At 41.7% G+C, this 18,717-nt stretch overlaps 1 protein-coding gene across 4 annotated transcripts; it reads right to left on the reverse strand.

The window, feature by feature from the left end:
• Positions 1-3,602: 3,602 nt before the first annotated feature.
• CCDC14 (coiled-coil domain containing 14) lies at positions 3,603-14,864 on the reverse strand. 4 transcript variants are annotated; one of them, XM_066190276.1, is made up of 13 exons: positions 14,820-14,864; positions 13,769-13,824; positions 13,181-13,244; positions 12,419-12,491; positions 12,180-12,320; positions 10,941-11,180; positions 10,766-10,860; positions 9,292-9,841; positions 8,613-8,754; positions 7,952-8,031; positions 7,286-7,504; positions 7,068-7,200; positions 3,603-5,970 (listed from the first exon to the last, which is right to left on the reverse strand). In XM_066190276.1, exons 1-13 carry the CDS (start codon positions 14,850-14,852, stop codon positions 4,995-4,997), a joined length of 2,802 nt encoding a protein of 933 aa, XP_066046373.1. In that variant the 5' UTR covers positions 14,853-14,864; the 3' UTR covers positions 3,603-4,994. The 4 variants fall into 4 exon arrangements, with proteins under 4 accessions (XP_066046373.1, XP_066046374.1, XP_066046376.1 ...); XM_066190277.1 differs by lacking the exon at positions 10,941-11,180 and having other exon boundaries at positions 3,604-5,970; XM_066190279.1 differs by lacking the exons at positions 12,180-12,320; positions 12,419-12,491; positions 13,181-13,244; positions 13,769-13,824; positions 14,820-14,864 and adding an exon at positions 11,916-11,999 and having other exon boundaries at positions 3,604-5,970.
• Positions 14,865-18,717: the final 3,853 nt, after the last annotated feature.

Raw genomic sequence — 18,717 nt, forward strand, 5'->3', positions numbered from 1 at the left:
GCTCAGTGTCATGGTGAACTGCTGCTTCTCTGCAGACTGGGAGGGAAGGGGGATGAAGGATCAGGGAATATATGGGATCGTCTTCCCAGTGTTGTCTGTCTGCAGCCCTGGGGAGCAGAGCAGAGTACTTGGCCCTGGTTTGCTTGCGTCCCATGGAAAGGGGGTGCTGGAGCAAGGGTGATATTGGGATGATCTTACTGCTGAGACTAACTATGGAAGAGAATTGGCATTCCTCAGGGAATAGAGAGAACCAGAAACTGATGTTAAAGCTATTTATATTCTCGGTTATGCCAAGAAAAACATTTTACACTTAGCTTAATATCATAATTGCAAGTCCAAAATCATCACTGCTAGCTTCTAAATACAGAATAAAATCTGGGAGGAGGCAGTAAGAAAATATATGTTTTGGCTTTATGATTGCAGTGGAGAAATAGCCAGAATTCATCATGGGCTTGGACAAAACCAGGAGTCTTAAAAGAACTAATATTTCTAAGTGGTCTTCAGCCATTCAAATGCCTAAAGAGCCTATAAACCACATGTTAGCTGGATCACAGATGGCCACTACACTCTGAGCCATTTAAGCTGCTTTTTGCAGTCAGTGAAGCACTGATTTTACACTCTTTGGAACACAGTGTAAAAACTTCAGTGTAAAATGGATATTCCCATGAATGCAAAAAGGAGATTTTCAGCATGTGCCCCCACCTCTGAACTTGCAATACTGCTGGTGTCACTTCATGACTGGGGATTTTTGCATGCCTGTGCACTGTGACTCCGGTCTTGTGTGGGGCCAGGACAACCGGAGAACCTTTGGATAACGTTCTCTCCATTCTGTGCCCTGATAAACAGATGTCTGTGAAAGCATTGGGCTTTCAGTTCAGCTTTGGTGTTTGGTCTTCGAATAGTGAAACCATTCACTGATGATGCACTTAGGTATGACCGCAGGATCTGTGGAAATCTGAATTTCATGGTTGACACATCTTGCTCACCTATGATTTCATCCCTGAAAAAGATCCCCATGTAACTGTGGCATTTCCACCAAGTCCCTCAGAGAGGGAAAGCAGTGTGCACTGCTTACAGAGAGGCACCTTTCCCTTACCTCACTGCAGTAAAAGGCAAAAAAGCTATAGTGAATACACTTGCCAAGACTGGTAAAGAACACAGAAACAATCCATTTTCACAGATTAAGAGAGATCTGGAAGCTAAAGAAAACATTTCTTCTCTACCAAAAAGATTTCTCAGAAAAACAAACTCAGCCTGTGCTTCTGCTGAAGAGAGACCTGAACAACTGCAATACAAACCAAAGGCTGGGGGCAGCTGTTCTCTTCAGGGTCCTGTCGGCCTACAGCTCAGATTACAGGAACAGTCATGAAAGCGACAGTGACTCTTGACTTCACCTTAAAGCAGACGTTCAAGTGAGCACAGCAGTAAGATCTCATCTCCTACTTGACTCCTCTGTACACAAAGCTCCGCAGGTAAAAGCCCTGACTCATGTAACTGAACACTCCAGAATATCCCTACAGCTGGCTGAAGGAGAACAGACTGTAGGACTTCGCTGTGCAAGGAAATTATGGAAGAAATTCCATGAATTTTGGGGAAGGCAGATACTATCTCTAATACTAATTGCATTAATCTTGAAGAACCATTTGAAGATGGCCTGCCTGAGCTTAACTGGAATCAGGTAACTAATGTGGGTAGTCTGATCTACCTAGGATGGTTTAGAGCCTCTGTGTTTGGACTGAATTATCTCTCATACCCACTTTAATATCCCAAATCTGACTTGACATTTTCACCTCTTCTGGTAAATTCTGATGGTATGGCAGGTAAGCAGACCTGTCCTGGCTGACCAAACTTGAATATTCCTCTATGCTATCTGGGGACCACTGACATGACAACCTATGACTTTTTTTTTTTTTTTTGCCTTAGCCTGTTTCTCTGATCTAACAAAGAAAATGTTTCTTTCCCTTCTAAGGAAAAAAAGTCACCCTTATTAAGAATGCCTGCATCAAATCAGAGACTTAAGAAAGGTACTTGAGGTAACAGCAGCAATCCCTGGTTTGTTTTGGGTTTTTTTATTACATATTTTGTGAAACACTGAGGTCTAAAACCTCCCTTCCATAGGTAAGTGAATGATGTTGCCACTTGACCTCAGCTGGTGTTCCAGGTAATTTATTAGCACACACAGATGCAATACTGGCTTTACTTCGGCAGCTTTTATTCCTCATGAAGTTTTTGATGGAATTGGACACAGTAGTAAGATACCAATCCTTTGCCATTCCCCAGGTCTTGGAATGGGACACTGGATTATAGGCACTCATTGCTCAAGAAATCAGAGCAGGGGATTAGAGGTGGGTTAAACTCAGGTACTCTGGAGTATTGCCCAATCTTTTCTATGTTCCACAAGAGAAAGGGTTTGTAGATGAGTAAGAGCTTGATAACATGTTTTAAGAGTTCCTTTTCTTTCCACATCACCGGAAGGTGCAGATGCCAACTTCACAGAAATGATTTGTTAAAATGAAACTCTTGTAACTTCTGTGTTCACAAGAAAAACCTAGATGAGGCTACATAACATCTTAGAATGGTTTGGGCTGGAAGGGATGGAAATCGCTCTCTAGTTCCAACCCCCTGCCCTAGGCAGAGACATGTTCCCCTACAGCAGCTTGTTCAAAGCCTAGAATAGCCTGTTCAGCCTGGCCTCAAACATTTCCAGGGATGGGGCATCCACAACTTTGGAGGGAAATCTCCTCCAGTGCCTCACCAGCCTCATAGTGAAGATTTTTTTGGTAGTATCTAATCATGATCACTGATGTTGCAGTTTGAGCTGTTTAAGTTAATCCACACAACAGGTGTTTCACAAGCTGTTACTGAATACATAACAGTGCACATTTATAATGCACAAATATGGGAAATTTTATATTTCATTAAGTTGCCATAGCTCTGATTGACATATTGGAGTACAAAACAAAGGACCATGTTCCTTCCTGTCTTTTCTTCTAACCTTCTCCTCCTTGGAAGCAGGCACACATTTCAAACCTGCTCCTATGTCATTATGCCCAGCAGTGTTTTCCAGCAGTCATCTCCTGCTTTCATAGAACTGACTTTGTGAAAGCAAACAGGAAACAAGTAAGATGGTGAAACATCTTCCCCCACTGAGGTAAAATGAATGTAAATGCTCTCAATGCAAGAGCAACACGCTTGGGCATCCTGACACCACAGCTGCCTTTACACACTGTAATTAGCTTTGGCCAGGAGGAATACCCTCCTTCAAAGGGAGAAAGTCTTGGCTGAAAGGAGGAAATTGAATGAGTTGTCTACTAGTGAATATTATTCTTCCCATCTTTTTTCAGGTTTCTTGTGAGTTCTAACGATTAGAATTTATTGTAGCTTATCTTTCACCCACACCATAATTGTTTAAATCTTGTTTAGCTTCTGCACTGAAACTGCTTGTAAATACTTAATTAAAACCTGTTCACTTTCATACCATCAACCTTATTTTGAATCTGAGCACAATGAGTGTGGAGAATACTGAGAAATCCAGGCCAAGCCTTAAAAGCATTCTAAATGACTGAAGTCACTATTTAGTCTAACTTTCCTTTTTCAAAGCAGGAGTGCCAGTTGGCATCTTCTGTAGTGTGTGTTCTCTTCATACCTTTGTATGACTCAGTTACCAGTAACTAAAATAATCACAGAGCTGCTCCCCAGCACAATGCATGGACAGTGTCCTAACTTTAAAATGTGTCCACACAAGCAGATAACCATGAGGGACTTTACTCCTACATGGAAACATACAAGCAAAGAGTGCCAGGAAGGACAGTGTTTTCTAGGAAAAAAATGATAGGCAATTCTGCAGAAACAGCAGCCTTAAACTCAGGTCTTTATACTTCTGTTCTTTTTCCAAAGGTATTTTCCCTGAAAAACAGCTCTGAAGCATTGCTGAGGGTGTAAGAGGCATGGAATGGTAGCAGTGGTACCTTCCTCTACCTGTAACCTAAACACATCATACATATTCTTGAGACTGAGATATGGGAAAGCCTGTCAGGGAGAACAACAGGCTGGAATCATTCCCTGCTCCACTCCCATTCCTGTGAGAGCCAATTCGAGTGATTCAGTCCAGACTCTCTCTATTAAAGTCCAAGAGATGTTTGACACCTCAACAACTGTAGAATTTCCATGCCTTCCTCAGGCTGTGTATTCTGGTGCTTTCCTAACTGCACTGGTTTGCCAGCTCTCAGCTAAAGCCTCATTTGTCTCCTTTGTGTCAGCTCTGCTGCTTCTGTTCCTCAGCATCTTTTGTTCTGTGTTTATCCACTGGTACTACATTCCCTTTTACTTTAGATAAAAAAGCAAACATTTGTAAAAAGCATGCCCTATAACAGAACTGTAGAAAGCAATGGAGCTTTGCTGATCCTTTTCTTGCCCTTGTCTGGACTCTCCACTTCATCAACTCCTTTCCTCAAGTACAATGCTCCAAAGAGAAAATAGTTTTATCAGTGGTGAGTGAAAAAGGATTGTTTCATGTATTTCACAGGATATATCATACACTAAAAATCCCATATTGATGGCTGCCTTTATTTTTGGAATAGCACGATCCTGGCTTAGCAACTGTAACTCTCAGCATTCCTGCAGAACTGCTCTGCAACTAGCTCCTCCCTGGCCTCTGCCTGTGGAACCTCTTGCTCATGGACAGCACCTTACAGTTCTTTGGGGAAGGAAAAAAACCACAAGTAAACAGGTACATTTAATTTCGCAAGTAAAGAGTATAAAACCAAGTCATCATTAAAAAAGCCATTTCTATTTTATATAAAAAGCCAGTTATTTCAAGTTGTACACACGAAAGGGAACAGCACCACAGCCTAATGAGGAACAAATTCTATCCATAATTGAGACAGCCAGGAACAAGTTGTTACATACAAATATACGTATCAGTACCATACTTAATATATTTCAGAAAAACTTAATTTATCCAAATAGCTGCAGCCCATTTTGCCTTCTCACACTCATTGTTTCCTAATGTTACTTTGCAGAGTCCTTTGTAACCTGGCTATGTTGGCATCCAAGGCTGCTAAGCTATTTTTAAAGTCCTCTTCATCTCGAGAAGTAAATGTTGAGAAAGAAGATATGCTCCAGTCAGACCTCCCTGAGAAATCATCCAATGAAATGCAACTACAATCAGCTGCTTTACTGCCTGTTTTCTGAGAAATCCCTGTTGGAAATGGCATAGATGCACGAGGGTATGCACCAGGCTGAGGCTGGTCTGGTTTATCCAGGAAATCTTTTGCAGCCCCATTTGCAATGCCTCTGGGTCTCACTTGGCCTTTGTCCCCTTCTGGCTTCGCTTTATCCCCTGTATCCTCAAGTGTGTTTTCCACAGTCTTTTTCACACTGTACCCAGCACTTAATCTATCCAGTAGAGGTGGATCCTTACATCCATACTGCTGCACAGAGCTTGGGAACTCACAGTGGTAATCCAGCCTCTGACAAGCCCCTCTGCTCTGGGGTAGCACACCACTTCTTCCAGAGACTGGCTGCTGTTTTTTAGAGGCACTGCTAGTCAGTGGAATATAAATTGTCTCATCCAGCTTTGTTTGGTCATCTAGCAAAGTGCCAGAATCACTCCCTGCTTCTGCATCTTGCTTCAATGGAGCTGGTGGTCCTCTGGGAGCTGATGTTCGTTCTTCTGTGACTGTACTGTTAATTTTACTTCCTTCAGCAGCAAACTTTTCATAGGACAGATTTTGCATTTCTACTTCTCCAATTTTATTTGAGAACTGAAGATCCGTATCTATCAAAATATGATCCATTTCTAATGTTTTAAGGTAAGTCATTACTGAAGTACTCCCAGGAAACAGCTCAGGTTGCATCTGCTTTTCATGGTCTTCCAAAAGAGACTTTGAGAGAGCTTTTTCAGGTTTGGGTCTAACGTTGTCCCCTGTGAGGTCAGACAGAAGCTTGGCCATGCTGCCCTGCAAGGTTCTGTTAGGGTAAAATCAACCAGACAGATTCAAAATCAGTCACTAAAAAAAAAATAGTTAAAAACCTTTCTATGGAAACAAAGAATTAGATTAATCAGGCTGTGGCAAAGTTGCATGCACTTTCTAGATAGTGTTATAAAATGCAGTACAAATGTGAACCAATTCCAAATTTTTTGAATTCTTCTTCAGCTCAGTGGGGCTAAAAAGTAACAAAAACAGCACAACCCAATGAAATTCTCCAGATTATTCCTGGTGTACCTGCTTTGAGCAGCACAAGATGAAATAAATTGATGCCAAGAAACTGTTACAAGGTTGATAGAAGTAGTTACCAAAATCACTAAGACACTAAGAAAGGTTTTCTGAATTATTCTTCCCATTGCACCTGAATGAAAAAAAAAATAAAAGAAAAAAATTCTTCTAACTTACTGCTCTTTCTATTTAAGAGATGAATGTTTAGATGTTTATGTCTCTAGAATACACATACACACACACACATACACACACACGTGTGCTATGACATCATTCTACCACCACCTGGTGGACAGCACAGCAGTCACACAAGTGTCTAAACTACTGAAGAGTTTGAAATGCCTATTCAAAATATTCTGCTGTTCCAATCAGTCCCAACTATAAACATGACAGATGACGGTTTTGTTTCCTCTGCACAATATGTCCAAAGCAATTGCATACACAAACCACTGCGCATCTGCAAAAAGCTATTTGTATCTCCCAGCCTGCCACTATTTTCAGCATAAAAGGGCAAGATAAAATAACTTCACAGCAACAGTTCTTACTGGCAGATCTGCTATTAGGAGTAAAGACTTCATCTAAGTTATGGCAGATAGTATTTTACTTTACCACAGAACTCAAGGAATGTGACAACTCTGCTTCAAAACAAAGTTATAGCAGCACTGTAACAAAACGAACTGCAAAGAGAAGTTTTAATTCATGTGACCTCCCACCACCAAGATACTCAGACTACAATAACCCACAGGATGAAAAAAAAAAAAAACCAAACCCCCAAGAAAAAGAAAGAGGAAAGATTTTAAAAATGAAAAATAATGTCAGGAGGCCAAAATAAAGCTTAGCCAATAGTACCTGGTTAATTCCCTCAGTCTCTTAACTTCTGCATCACGCTGACGTAATGTAATGCCCAAAATCTTATTTTCTTTCTCTGAAGCTTCCAGCTTAAACTGAAGGCTCTTCACAGTTCCTAATGCCTCTTCCACTTCTGAAATGCCAACAAGAACTTCCATAATTATTTCTTTTAACTTTCAAAATGCTAAACAATGAATAAGCAAATTGAAAACACGCACCAATCCTGAGCTTGGTGGAATGAATGTCATAATGCTGTTTGTTTTCTAGCAATTCTTCTTCTTTATCTTGAATACTTTTTGCAAGATGTTTATTTTCTTCTTTCTGACTTTCTATTATTTTCAGTAGTTCTTCATTTTTAGCCTGCAGTGAATCAAGGCCTTTCTGCGATTCTTTCAATTGACTCTGGAGCATCATATTCAAGGACTGCAAAGAAACCACTACCAAAAGTAAAACATAAAATGTTCAAGTGTTTTGTGTGGTAGCTTGAATTTCTAAACCAAACTAAGTTTTTAAATAATCTTGGTAATATGAATTTTGGTTACAGACAGGAGGTTTTTTTTCTGCTTGTTTAGTTTCTTTTAGCAAGATAAAACTCAAGCTTTCTTCTTAATTATTTAATCAGTGATCTCCATTTTAAAAGGCACATAAGGAAAAATAATCTGCTTGGCAGCTGAAGAGCCAAATCCTACTATGTGGAGTCTAAAAAGGCCCAACTGTACATGCAAATGCAGTTGCAGCATTAGACCCACTTAGTTCAGCTATTACTAAGGCTACAATACATATAGATACATGAAACTACAGATACATAAATAAAAAATTATAATATTTATTGTAGTAAGTTTTAAAAAATATACTGCTATCAAGAAACATTATTGGTACTTTACATTCATAGTTGCAGCTCTGTCCAGATGTCTTCTCACTGCTTTCTTGTTCCCTAAGTTGCTGGTTTAATATTCTTAGTCTCCTAAATGTGAATTGTGAAAAAGCATAAATTCAGATGTATTAGAATACACTCAAAAGGACTGCACTTTAAATTAGTTTGGTGAGAAATTGCTTTTGGGAATTAAATGTCAGGAAATACTGCAGAAAGATAAAGTCTTAATAACACATTTTTCTTACATTCTGGTACTTATTCAACACAAAAGCTCCTTCCCAAGTATCTGGTAAATACCTGGTATGTAACCCTCTTCTGAAGTAAATGCTACCCAGTTATGTGAGAACCCCCTGAAACGAGAGACACTTCTACCTTTCAGAAGAAACTACTAAAAGAATATGAGCAGGCTAACTCTCTTGGTAGTGCAGTCTTCAGAGTGATGCATTGACCCCACCCAGACAAAGGCCCCATCAGGAGGTAACTGATAGCACTAAAATACCAAAGTCATGCTATGTGTTAATTACTGCTTTTCAAAGTATGCAGCCTTACCCCAGCACACTTTCTAATTCATAGCTATCGCACAGACAAGAGCCTTAACAAAGGCAATTTAAAGCAGAGCAGTAAAGCTGCTCTAGGAGCAGTAAGCAGAGGCTCCCTGAGGAGCTCCCCACCTGCGCAGCTGGGCGTTCTCACTCCGCAGGGGCTGCAAGGCCAGGGCTATTTCAGCCTGGATGTTCCTACTTCCCACTACAGCTGGGAGCAGGGACACAGAGCCCTCGATTTCACTCATCAACCTCAGCATTTCTGAGTCGCCTGCAAGAAGTGAGGGGAAAAGGAGACTCCATAAACCTATAAATCTGTAATATAAATAATATCTTCAATATGATTAGGCAATCTGCAAAGTGATTTAATAGTATCTGGGGTTTTTCCCAACCCCCCCCAACCAAGAAAACTTAATCTTCAACTATATTTATTTAAAATTGTTAAGCTTGAGTATGAAAACTATGCTTCACATCCTCAATAAAACACCACCCACCATCTTTCCAACCAGCCTTGGTGGGACTGCTATTGCAACCTGCCCACACCAGAACCCTTCGCAGGGGAAAGCTCTGTAAATGGAATAACAACAACCTTTATCTTACTGTCAGGATAATACTAAAATATTACAAAAATAAATTAATATTTATCCGGAGTGAATCCTGAAGGTTTTACAGTTGTGAAAAACCACAGTAAGATGTCACATATCATCTGACACATACAACTTTCAGAAACTGAAGTGCTCACTCCTTTAGTTGAGCTCTTGTGTTATTTGTATGTAATAACTCTACTGCACAATGAAAATGTCCTCACCTTGATCTGTTACCAGTGCTCTGAGCTCACCCAAAAGATACTTTACAGTCCTAACTTTATGGGCTGTTTCTTCTGGACTTTCTTTTCTAGATTTCAGAACTTTCTTCACATAACTTGTCTTACAGCTTGTATCTTTCACTGGAGACACGTCAAGTACATCCAACTCATCTTCTTCACTGCCCATGTCCTCACTGTGCTCTTCAGGAGTGTCCTCCTCTGTGTCACATGAGCCATCACATTTTGCTGGACAGTGGTGATGGCCCCTCTGCTCAGCCCTGCCATTCAGCATTTCATGGGACTGTAACAGGGCTTGCATGCACCACATCAGATCTGCTTCTTTGATCTGCTGCTCTTGGCTTGGGGCCATCTCTCTGGCAGAAGATGTTGGGATTAATGCAGGCACTGAAGGGGTTGATGCTCCTGGTGCTGTATGAGGGATCACACCAGGAAGAGCAGCTCCAGACTGTGTTTGTGCACCAGAAACCACTGGGCAAACCACAGGTCCACCCACCTCTGGCACACATTCATTGGCACTGTCTACAGGAACACCCTGCATAAAACATATTCTAATTAAACAAAAAGCTAACATGATTTTTAAATCTTTAGGAGAAAAACCTCAAACAGCACCACCCTTATCTGACTCAATGTAGACTTGTTCCCTCTATGCTAATTATAAGAACTACTACAAATTAATAATGGAATACTTTTCCTGTATAATAAGGAGCACTTAAAATGTATATCTGATTTAGATTATCTTTAATGTTATTGCAACATTAAAGCACAGTTCTTTTACATTGTTCTGTAATGAAAAAACCTCAGCAGTTTCTTGAATCCAAGCAGAACAGGGAAGAAAAGAAATATAAAGGACAATACTGTTACCTTTTAGTATTTTGAGTAGACGAAATTTTAAAAGTCAAGGTCATCACTAGCTACACAAGGAGTGCCTGCAGATGGAAGGTAAGTCTGCAGGTTTACAGATTCAAGCCCTTTGCCACATTTCCTGAGGTGGCAGCTGGTATTCTCCATCACCTCTATTCTATACCCTGAAATACACAGGCATTTTAACATGTGGCTCTAAGATGACACAGCATGTCTGAAGAAATAATTGCCTTGATCATTGGCAGGGAAAGCTCCATATGATATATGAGTTCTTCCATCAGGAGTTGGTTAATGATCCTAGTGTGCATTACTGAGAATGCAATTAACAGTAATCAATAATTTCCTGCACTTTCCATGTTTGCTGTCCATTACAGAATTCCCTAGGCAGCCAGTTGAAATGCCTCTAATTTCATTTTTTGGTGCCTACATAAAATGTGTTTAGAACAGCAGTGTTTTCTCTGTGCATCACTACAGTTTGAAATACACCATTTTTTTAAAGGAAGGTTATTAGGAAAACTGACACAGGGAAATGTATAAATAAATAGGCAGTGCTAATTCAATGTTTATTGATAGTGAGAATTAAACTTTTACTTACTGACTGAGTGGATGAGGGATTAGCTGAATGCTGCAGGGACAGTGCTGATGTGGAGGTATGTAACTGATAATTCAAAGCTGTAACATTTTGACATCCTAAAAGAAAACAACACTCAGATCAGTGGACAAAACTTATGCAGTTAAATAGTTGATTCCACACGAATAGGTCCACTAACCCTGGTTTGAGGTAGGACAAGGAGTTACAACAGGAATTTCCTTGCTCTTCTGTGGGGGTTGGCCAGTCATCAGAGACATCTGAGTTTGCACATGCTCATACAATTTCTGATACGCCCCAGGAGAGTGTTCACTGCAAGGCCCATGAATTGATTGAACCATCTGATTCTGTGCTGCACTGCAAAGTTCCTTCTCGGTAGAAGGTGCGGTAGACGAGGCAACTTTTCTATTTGATATTGGCACTATAGAAAAATAACAAAAAACTCCAGCTGAAGTTGCCTGTTTTCTTGATCTACACAAACCCATTGTATCATCTGGCAGATTTCTGGAAGGCTCCCGTGAAAACAGACACAAAGATCCTATGGCCCAGGATTCCAGTCAGGTTTTGATTCACCAGTAAATGAATCCATCAATTTTTTCTTCCAGACAGAGCAACCTAAACCAGCTGGACAGGCAGCTGTCCTTGAAGGAAGCACAGAGACTTAATCCTACAAAAGGTCGGTTCTAAAAAGCAATTCTTAAAACCTCAGCTGAGGTATAATTAAAACTCTGTAATTTTACAGCACTGGGAAGATTATCAGCTCCATGCTCACTTCCTACAATTCCCAGTGGGCATTCTGCTATCCACCTGTCTACAGGCCCCACTCACCTACTGGATTAGAAATTGCACAGAAGAAACAGAGGGCAGAGAGGCAGAAATGACAATAAATGAAATATTTCCCCTGGGAGCAACTCAGCTGACAGCACTCCATCTACCTTTCTATTCAGTGCTTTGGCCACTATACCATTTGAGGTCTTGTCATTTCTGGCCACACTTCCCTGTTTCCACAAATCCTTCTTTGAGAAAAGCCTGGCTGGACACTGAACTTCAGACCAGTTTCTAGCTGTGGATCCTAAACTGAGACCAAGCACTGCAATGCTCCCCTGTCCAAGAGAAACAGGGAAAGGGTATTATCATTCCCCTCCACACTGCCTACCAGATAAACCTGATGATGTTGATACTTGTAAACACACCCAACTTTCTTCCTTGTACCTGAAATTCAAACACTTATCAATTTCAGTAATTTCTTAGTAAACATTTAAGGTTTCTAAAAGGAAGTAATACAACCTTTTGTGGATCCAACCCAGGATCAACCTGTAACAAACAGCAACAATTATTTGAAGCCTTGCTGAATCTCACTAAGTTGAGGAGTCTTTCAAGGTTGCTTGAACAAAAATCAAGCCTAAGAAAGCCCACTTACCAATTTCTTTTTGGACAGGGGCAGGAGTAATGATTCTTTTTAACCCTTTCTTCTTGGAAGTATTTCCTTTGGTTAGCAAAGGCTTGGAAGCAAATTTAAAGGTAGCTGTTTTCCCAGGTTGTTTATGGACAGCCTCCCTTCCTAGTATTAGTTGAAAGAAAAAAGCAGTCAACAAAAAAAAAAAATCAAGAGAGTATTAAAAAACCTAAAAATGTAACTGTATTTTCAATAGGTACAACCTGTAGCTTCCTTTTGTAAGATATTCTTCAGTAAAGCTGCACAGTGGTCAAGTCCATTATGAACAGTATCAACCTGCACAAAGAGCACTGCAGTCAGTAAATGAGCACAACTTTTCTTTCAGTAAACAAAGATGCTGTTTTGGAGGTGAGTGCTGCCCCAAGCTGCCATCTGACAAAGAACAACTCATAACCAACAAAAATGTATCATTTCTCATGTACTATTCTGCCATTACATGAAAGTTTGCAAACACACACAGACCCCATCTAAACTGTGCTGTTGCATCCATGTCCATTTGCTGGATTTTATCTTAATCACATGTATGTTTTTTATTCTTATTTCTATGTACATTTAAACAATACAGCCTACTTTATTTTGGAGACAACTGGCTCAGGACCAGCAAAACCAGTACTGCAGCACTGCCCCACACTACCCTTTCTTTCCAGCACAAAAACCTAACAAGGGCAGCTGCTCTTCTGTGAGGGCCAGCCCTTGTCCATAAGCAGCTTATTCGTGTTTGCACAATGTATCCTGTGCCTTGAGGAGATCTGTCAGTCACACTCACTGCACACAAAGCCCATTTGCTCCTACCTGCAAGACGCAGCACAGACATCCTCTTGCTTGCCTTGCAGGAGCAATTTCAGGTTCAGGTGGAAATTAATTAGGATCTAAATTTATCTGGCTTTCTTCTGTTACTCAAAGTATTCTAATTTCCCTTCTCTTTAGATAACAGGGATGACTGCATTAAAGAGCCATTTAATTACCTGACTGTTTGATTCAGTGGAATGGAATTCTACATCAGAATGACATCCTTTCCTTAAGCCAAACCTGAAAAAGTGAAATTCACTGTTTATACCACCTCCTTAATGGGAAACAAAGTTTAAAAAAAAAAAAAAAAAAGGAAACAAAACCCAAAAAACCAAACTTACTTTCATTAAATAATAGCACACCAAAGAAAATTAATTTCATCATGAAACAGAATAACTCTCTGTAAACTTTGCATGGCAACCAACATGTTAAGCAGATGTCATGTTAAACAATCTCATGTTAAACAATTTTTGTGAAAGAAGAATTCAGTCTCCACACAACAGTTTTACATACAGCTAGTAATTATATATATTCAGTCTTTTATAAATGAAACATTAAGAGTGAAATCTGTATTTTTATTTGCCAAATTTATATTCAGTTTGTGCCTGTCTGTTCATGGGATGCCTAGAACCTTTCAGTTCAAAATGTTTTATACATACACACCCAAGGATTTTTTGTTCAGTTGTGAGGTATGACAAGTATAAGACTCCCAAATGCTCACACATACACTCAATTTAAAACAGGATTAGTGAATAAGGTCTTACTGATTTCTTCCATTTGTTAGTTTAACTGCTCCTGACAGCCTTCCAGAGGACAGAGCCTGTTGATTACAGAAATACACCTTGATTTTCACACAGTATTTTCACAACACTTGAAGACTATTATTGCCTACCAACTCCAAAAACTTTTTGCCAAGGTGGATAAGTTCAAGGGAAGTCACAGCTCTCAAGCCAAGGGGGCAACTGCTGCCAGTAGGGCCTGAGACTTATGGGTTTCATTTCACAAAACATGCCTTGACAGCAGGATGGTTTGTTATTTTCCACAGCATTCTACAGACACAGCCACTCACTGAAGGACTCTCCAAGAGCTGAAGTATAAATGTCTTTCAAATGGAAACACCATGCTTGATAAATACAGACCTGAACTGCGGGACTTTAAGAATCATCTATGGCCAGAACACACAGCACAGAAACACAATCACAGCATAGGGGAGCCTGGAAAGGACCACAGTGGCTCAAGCAGTGATATCCCAGAGCACATGGCACAGGTCTGCATCCTGACCTGTTCCTGGATATCTCCAGTGAGGGAGACTCCACACCCCCTCTCTGTTCTTCCTCATGTTCAGGTGGAACCCCCTGTGCATCGGTTTATGCCCGCCGCCTCGTGTCCGAGCAGAGCCTGGCTCCATCCTCCGACATCCCCTTTCGGCTATTCTGACACACTGGTAGGGTCCGCTCTCAGTCATCCCCTCTCGAGCCTGAACACCCACAGCCCCTTCAGCCTTTCCTCGTAAGGGATGATGCTCCAGACCGCACCGATCCTCGCTGCCTTCCGCTGGAGCCGCTCTCGGGCAGAGAGGCCGGCCCAGAACCGCGCACGGCGCCTCAGGACCACCCTCAGGTGGCTGCGGCATAAGCCGGGCTCGGCCTCGGAAGGCCCGACCTCGCGCAGGAGGCGTTACGCGGACGGCGAGGGGGGATCCCCGACGCCCCCTCACCCCCTCCGAGCACACCCGGGCTCTGGCGAGGAGCCCCGAACGAGGACCGAGCCCCGAACGAGGACTGACCTCCCCCATCCCCCCCGGACGTCACGCACCTTGCGGGGCCGAGCACTCCTCGGCGCGGCCATGGCCCCGGCTCGGCCCCGCCCACACTCACACCAGCCCCACCCCGCCGGCCAATCACCACCCGGTCCGTCCGCTCGGGGGCGGAGCTAACGCAGGGGGCGGAGCTAATGGCCCCGCCTCGCGGCGCGCCGGCGGCTACGGGCGCGGGAAGGGGAAGGAGATGAGCGAGGCAGCGCGGCCGGGGATTGGCGGAGAGCGGGCGCGGAGGAGCCAATGGGAGGCGAGCAGAGGAAAGGGCGGGGCTAAGGCGGGCCGTGAGGGGGCGGTGCGTGCCCCGCCCCGCCCCGCCCCGCCCTGAGGGAACGCTCCTCCGGGGATGGGAATTCTCGTCCGGCCACTGTTCAGCAGGGTCGGGGGCTCCGTACACTCCTAAAATAAGCGGGAAACCGAGCCCCGCAGGTGAGTGGTCAGAGAGTCACAGAATAAATCAGGTTGGAAAAGATCTCCCTGCTCCTCGAGTCCAGCTTGTGTCCGAGCACCACCATGTCAGCCAGACCGTGGCACTCAGCGCCACCTCCCGTCGCTCTTAAACACTTCCAGGGTCCGCTACTTCACCACATCCCTGCGCAGCCCATTCCAATGTCTAATCACCCTCTCGGTGAAAAAATTCCGCCTCGTGTCCAACTTGAATGTCCCCTGGCGCAGCTCGAGTCTGTCCTGTCCTGCCCGGCCGCTGCGGGCCCGCCTGTGCTGCCGCAGGGACACCGAGGCAAAGCAGGCTGACATGGGAAAGGAGCCGCTGGATCGCGGTGTGCCGGCTGTATCCGCCGGTTCTTGGTTCTGCACGCCGGCTCCCAGCTCGTTAAATCGCCTGTGGCGTTCCCAGGGAACAGCCGTGTGCGAGGGTCATCGATGCTGGTGCCTCAGGCTGCGCGCTCACACACACTGTGTCACTGGCAGTTCTGCGTGTCCTCACCTTTATTAGCTGAATAAATAGTCCTTGTGAGCAGACTGAATTGGAAACAATTACATTTACTCAGGCTGAAAATGTGGTTGCACTGCTATGCTATTAAGACTATTGCAGAAATGTATATAAATATTCAGCATCTCTGCTCTCCCAATGTGTAAATTTTGTTTTTATTACCATGTTAACATTTATGCTGAAACTGTGACAAACTTGAATGAAAAATATATTTTGAAGATATTTGTCATCTTGTCAAGAAAAATCCCAAACAAAACAGTAACTCAGAAAGGTTTTCTGGCAGGAATTTGGGGACTGCTTCAATTCTTCTTTTTGGAAAATTAAAAATTATAAGGTCACTGTAATAGAACAGCTGAAGGAAAGAATATAAACCAGAGAGATAAAAAAGGTAAAAAAGCTCAAGAATGGTTGTGGCAACTACCAAATTAGAGCCAGAACCATTGGTATACTTTCTTTTTGAGGTAGTTTCTGGAAGTTTATGGTTTAGTTCTCATTCAACTGATAGATGTGGGTGCAGTACTTAAAAAAGGAAGAATTACTCCAAGGTGTTTAGCAACAGGTAACATGAAAAATCCAATCTCACCCTCAATCTCATCCTTTGGTTTGAAGACATACGGATCAGCCAGCACTTCATTGTTATTCATGTGAAGGAAAATGAATACAGAAAGCCATCAGGTCCCATTCTTGCCAGCTGAACCATTTTGAAACTACAGATGAAGCAGCATGATTGTCTTATAAATAATTTTTAAAAATGCAACCTCAAGGATTAAAAAGCACATAAATAATTAAAAATTCTCATGGTCACAGAGCTCCAAGTAGTCACTCTTCAAAGGCAAGAACAAGCTGTTATGAGACTGCAAGGGCTTGCAGCAGTACATGCTGAGCAGAGAGTCAGGCATCAGAAGATGGATACCTTTTCTGACTTACGCTGGCTTTATTGAAACAGTGTGGGGAATCACTGAACATCTCTGGACCTCTCTGGTTATTATGGTAAAACAGTGATTAAAAAAAAAAAAAAAAAAAAAAAAGATTCTTCTTTGCCTTACATATGGAAATGCTTCAAAGTCCTTCTTTTATACATAATATTGTTACTCCTGTTTATCATCAAGATATCTTTCAGAGAGAAAAGTTAATTCCATTTAGCGAAACCATTTTTTATCTTTTCCTCCTGTTTGACAGAAAAATAACATTCCTCAAACAATTCCAGGACATAGTTTTGGATGTGGCTGAGGTCTTTGTGAAAGAAAACTGACAATCTTCCAGGTTTCACCCCTATTTGGTGTAGAAATAATGCTAATGCCAATCAGAAAAGAAGAAAAAAGCTGGGAAATGTGAGATAAATAAAAAAGCATAGTACATGTGGAAAAAAAAAAAGATTCAAATCATTAGCCAAGGAAGAGCTGCCTGAATGAATAATTAAAACATACATGTGGTTGTATTTGCAATCTTAATGCTTGAGGTGCTGTCCATATTGCATGAAGCATCACTGAAAATAACAAAAAGCTTGTTCTTACCCTAAATTATTTACAGAGTGAGTTGAAACACCAGGGTCTTACAGAAAACTGTGTACAAGACTGATGTGCTTAATAATGATGAAGAAATAAATATACACAGAACACAAGCTTTTAAGGAGCAGAGATCTTTGAGGGAACAATTCTCAAATAAAATAAAAAATGCTCTTTTGTTGCAGGAAGGAGAGGAAGCAAAGAAAATGAAGCTAATAAAGGTGCGAGAAGATATCAATCAATCAGTCAGTCAATCCAGTTTCATCAGAAAATGAATTTTTTCCAGTACCTACCTAGGAAAACCAAGGCAAATTGACATTCAGTGTAAGTCTGAAAGTCTCTTGCTAGCACTACAAACAAGTTCTAGTGATGTAATTAAATACTAACCTAAACCTGATTGAGCACCAGCACAAAGTAATATTAAGCTTTCCTCTGAACAGGTTACAACCAAAAAGTGTGAACTTAACAAGGGAACATTTCACAAAATAAGGAGCTTTTAAAAGACAAGTAGGCCAAGAATATCAGTGATTATTGTTTGAGACTATTTTGGTAGTTCTCCAAATGCCTGTAAGTGTAGAATTGGGGAATAAAGCTACAATTTGGCCAACAGAAAGCAAATTAACAGATTTTTGTCTATCCACCTATCCTTCAATCTCCACAGAGCCAACAGAAAAGAGCAGGTGAATAGCAATGAACATGTAGCAACCTTTATTTTTCAAAGTCAGGCTTAAGGGATGTCTTGACAACAGTAAAATATTATTAGAGGAAGCAGAAATTTACTAGAGAATGTTTCAGTTGGATAGGTAGAGATATAATGAGGAAGTAAAGATTGATATATTGTGGACTTTAGAATTGTGGTGCATTTGTAAAAGAGGTTTCAAGACAATCTACACTAGATTTTCAATGTCTCAGTCCAATTTCAATCATGCACAGTGAAAGCTACAGCAGAACTTGCTGTGTGAGACCTGTGGTCTCAGTGCATCACAAAGCCTGTCATCACAGTTTTATATTCTCATGTCTTTGGAATTAATATGTCTATAAACCATGAATCTCTTCTTGATAAAATCCAAATATAGAGGGGGAAAAATAACTTGGTTTTGGTCTGTCTGCCTACATTTAAGTGAAGGATCTTATGTAAAGCACATTAAATGCTCTTCATCCTGAGAAGTTCTCACCAGCACGAGATCAGAAGGGTGTTGAGTTATGACTTGTAGGAGATATCAGTCAGAGTCGAGCTGTTCGGGCTTTTTTGAGCTGATGGCGGTGTCACACCCAGAGTGCCCAGACAGCCGGTGACACTGTGCTGACACAGGACTGGTGCAGGGGGCTTGACTCCCACTAGATGGCAGCACGGGCACATGGAAGAATTCTCTCTGCGATGAACCTAAAAGGGATCTGGCGTTTCCATGCGATAAATCCAGGCACATCTTGGGTTAGGGA

The sequence above is a fragment of the Chamaea fasciata genome, unplaced genomic scaffold (genome assembly GCF_029207755.1).
Source record: "Chamaea fasciata isolate MVZ Bird 193981 ecotype frontalis unplaced genomic scaffold, bChaFas1.0.hap1 SCAF_8, whole genome shotgun sequence".
Classification (NCBI taxonomy): Eukaryota; Metazoa; Chordata; class Aves; order Passeriformes; family Sylviidae; genus Chamaea; species Chamaea fasciata.

Coding starts and splice junctions, on each gene's coding strand:
- CCDC14 (XM_066190276.1), bottom strand. CDS start 14,852: ATGGCCGCGCCGAGGAGTGCTCGGCCCCGCAAG. Junction 13,825..14,819: donor GGAGTGCTCGGCCCCGCAAG/GTGCGTGACGTC, acceptor TGTAATCAACAG/GCTCTGTCCTCTGGAAGGCT. Junction 12,321..12,418: donor CTTACAAAAGGAAGCTACAG/GTTGTACCTATT, acceptor AACTAATACTAG/GAAGGGAGGCTGTCCATAAA.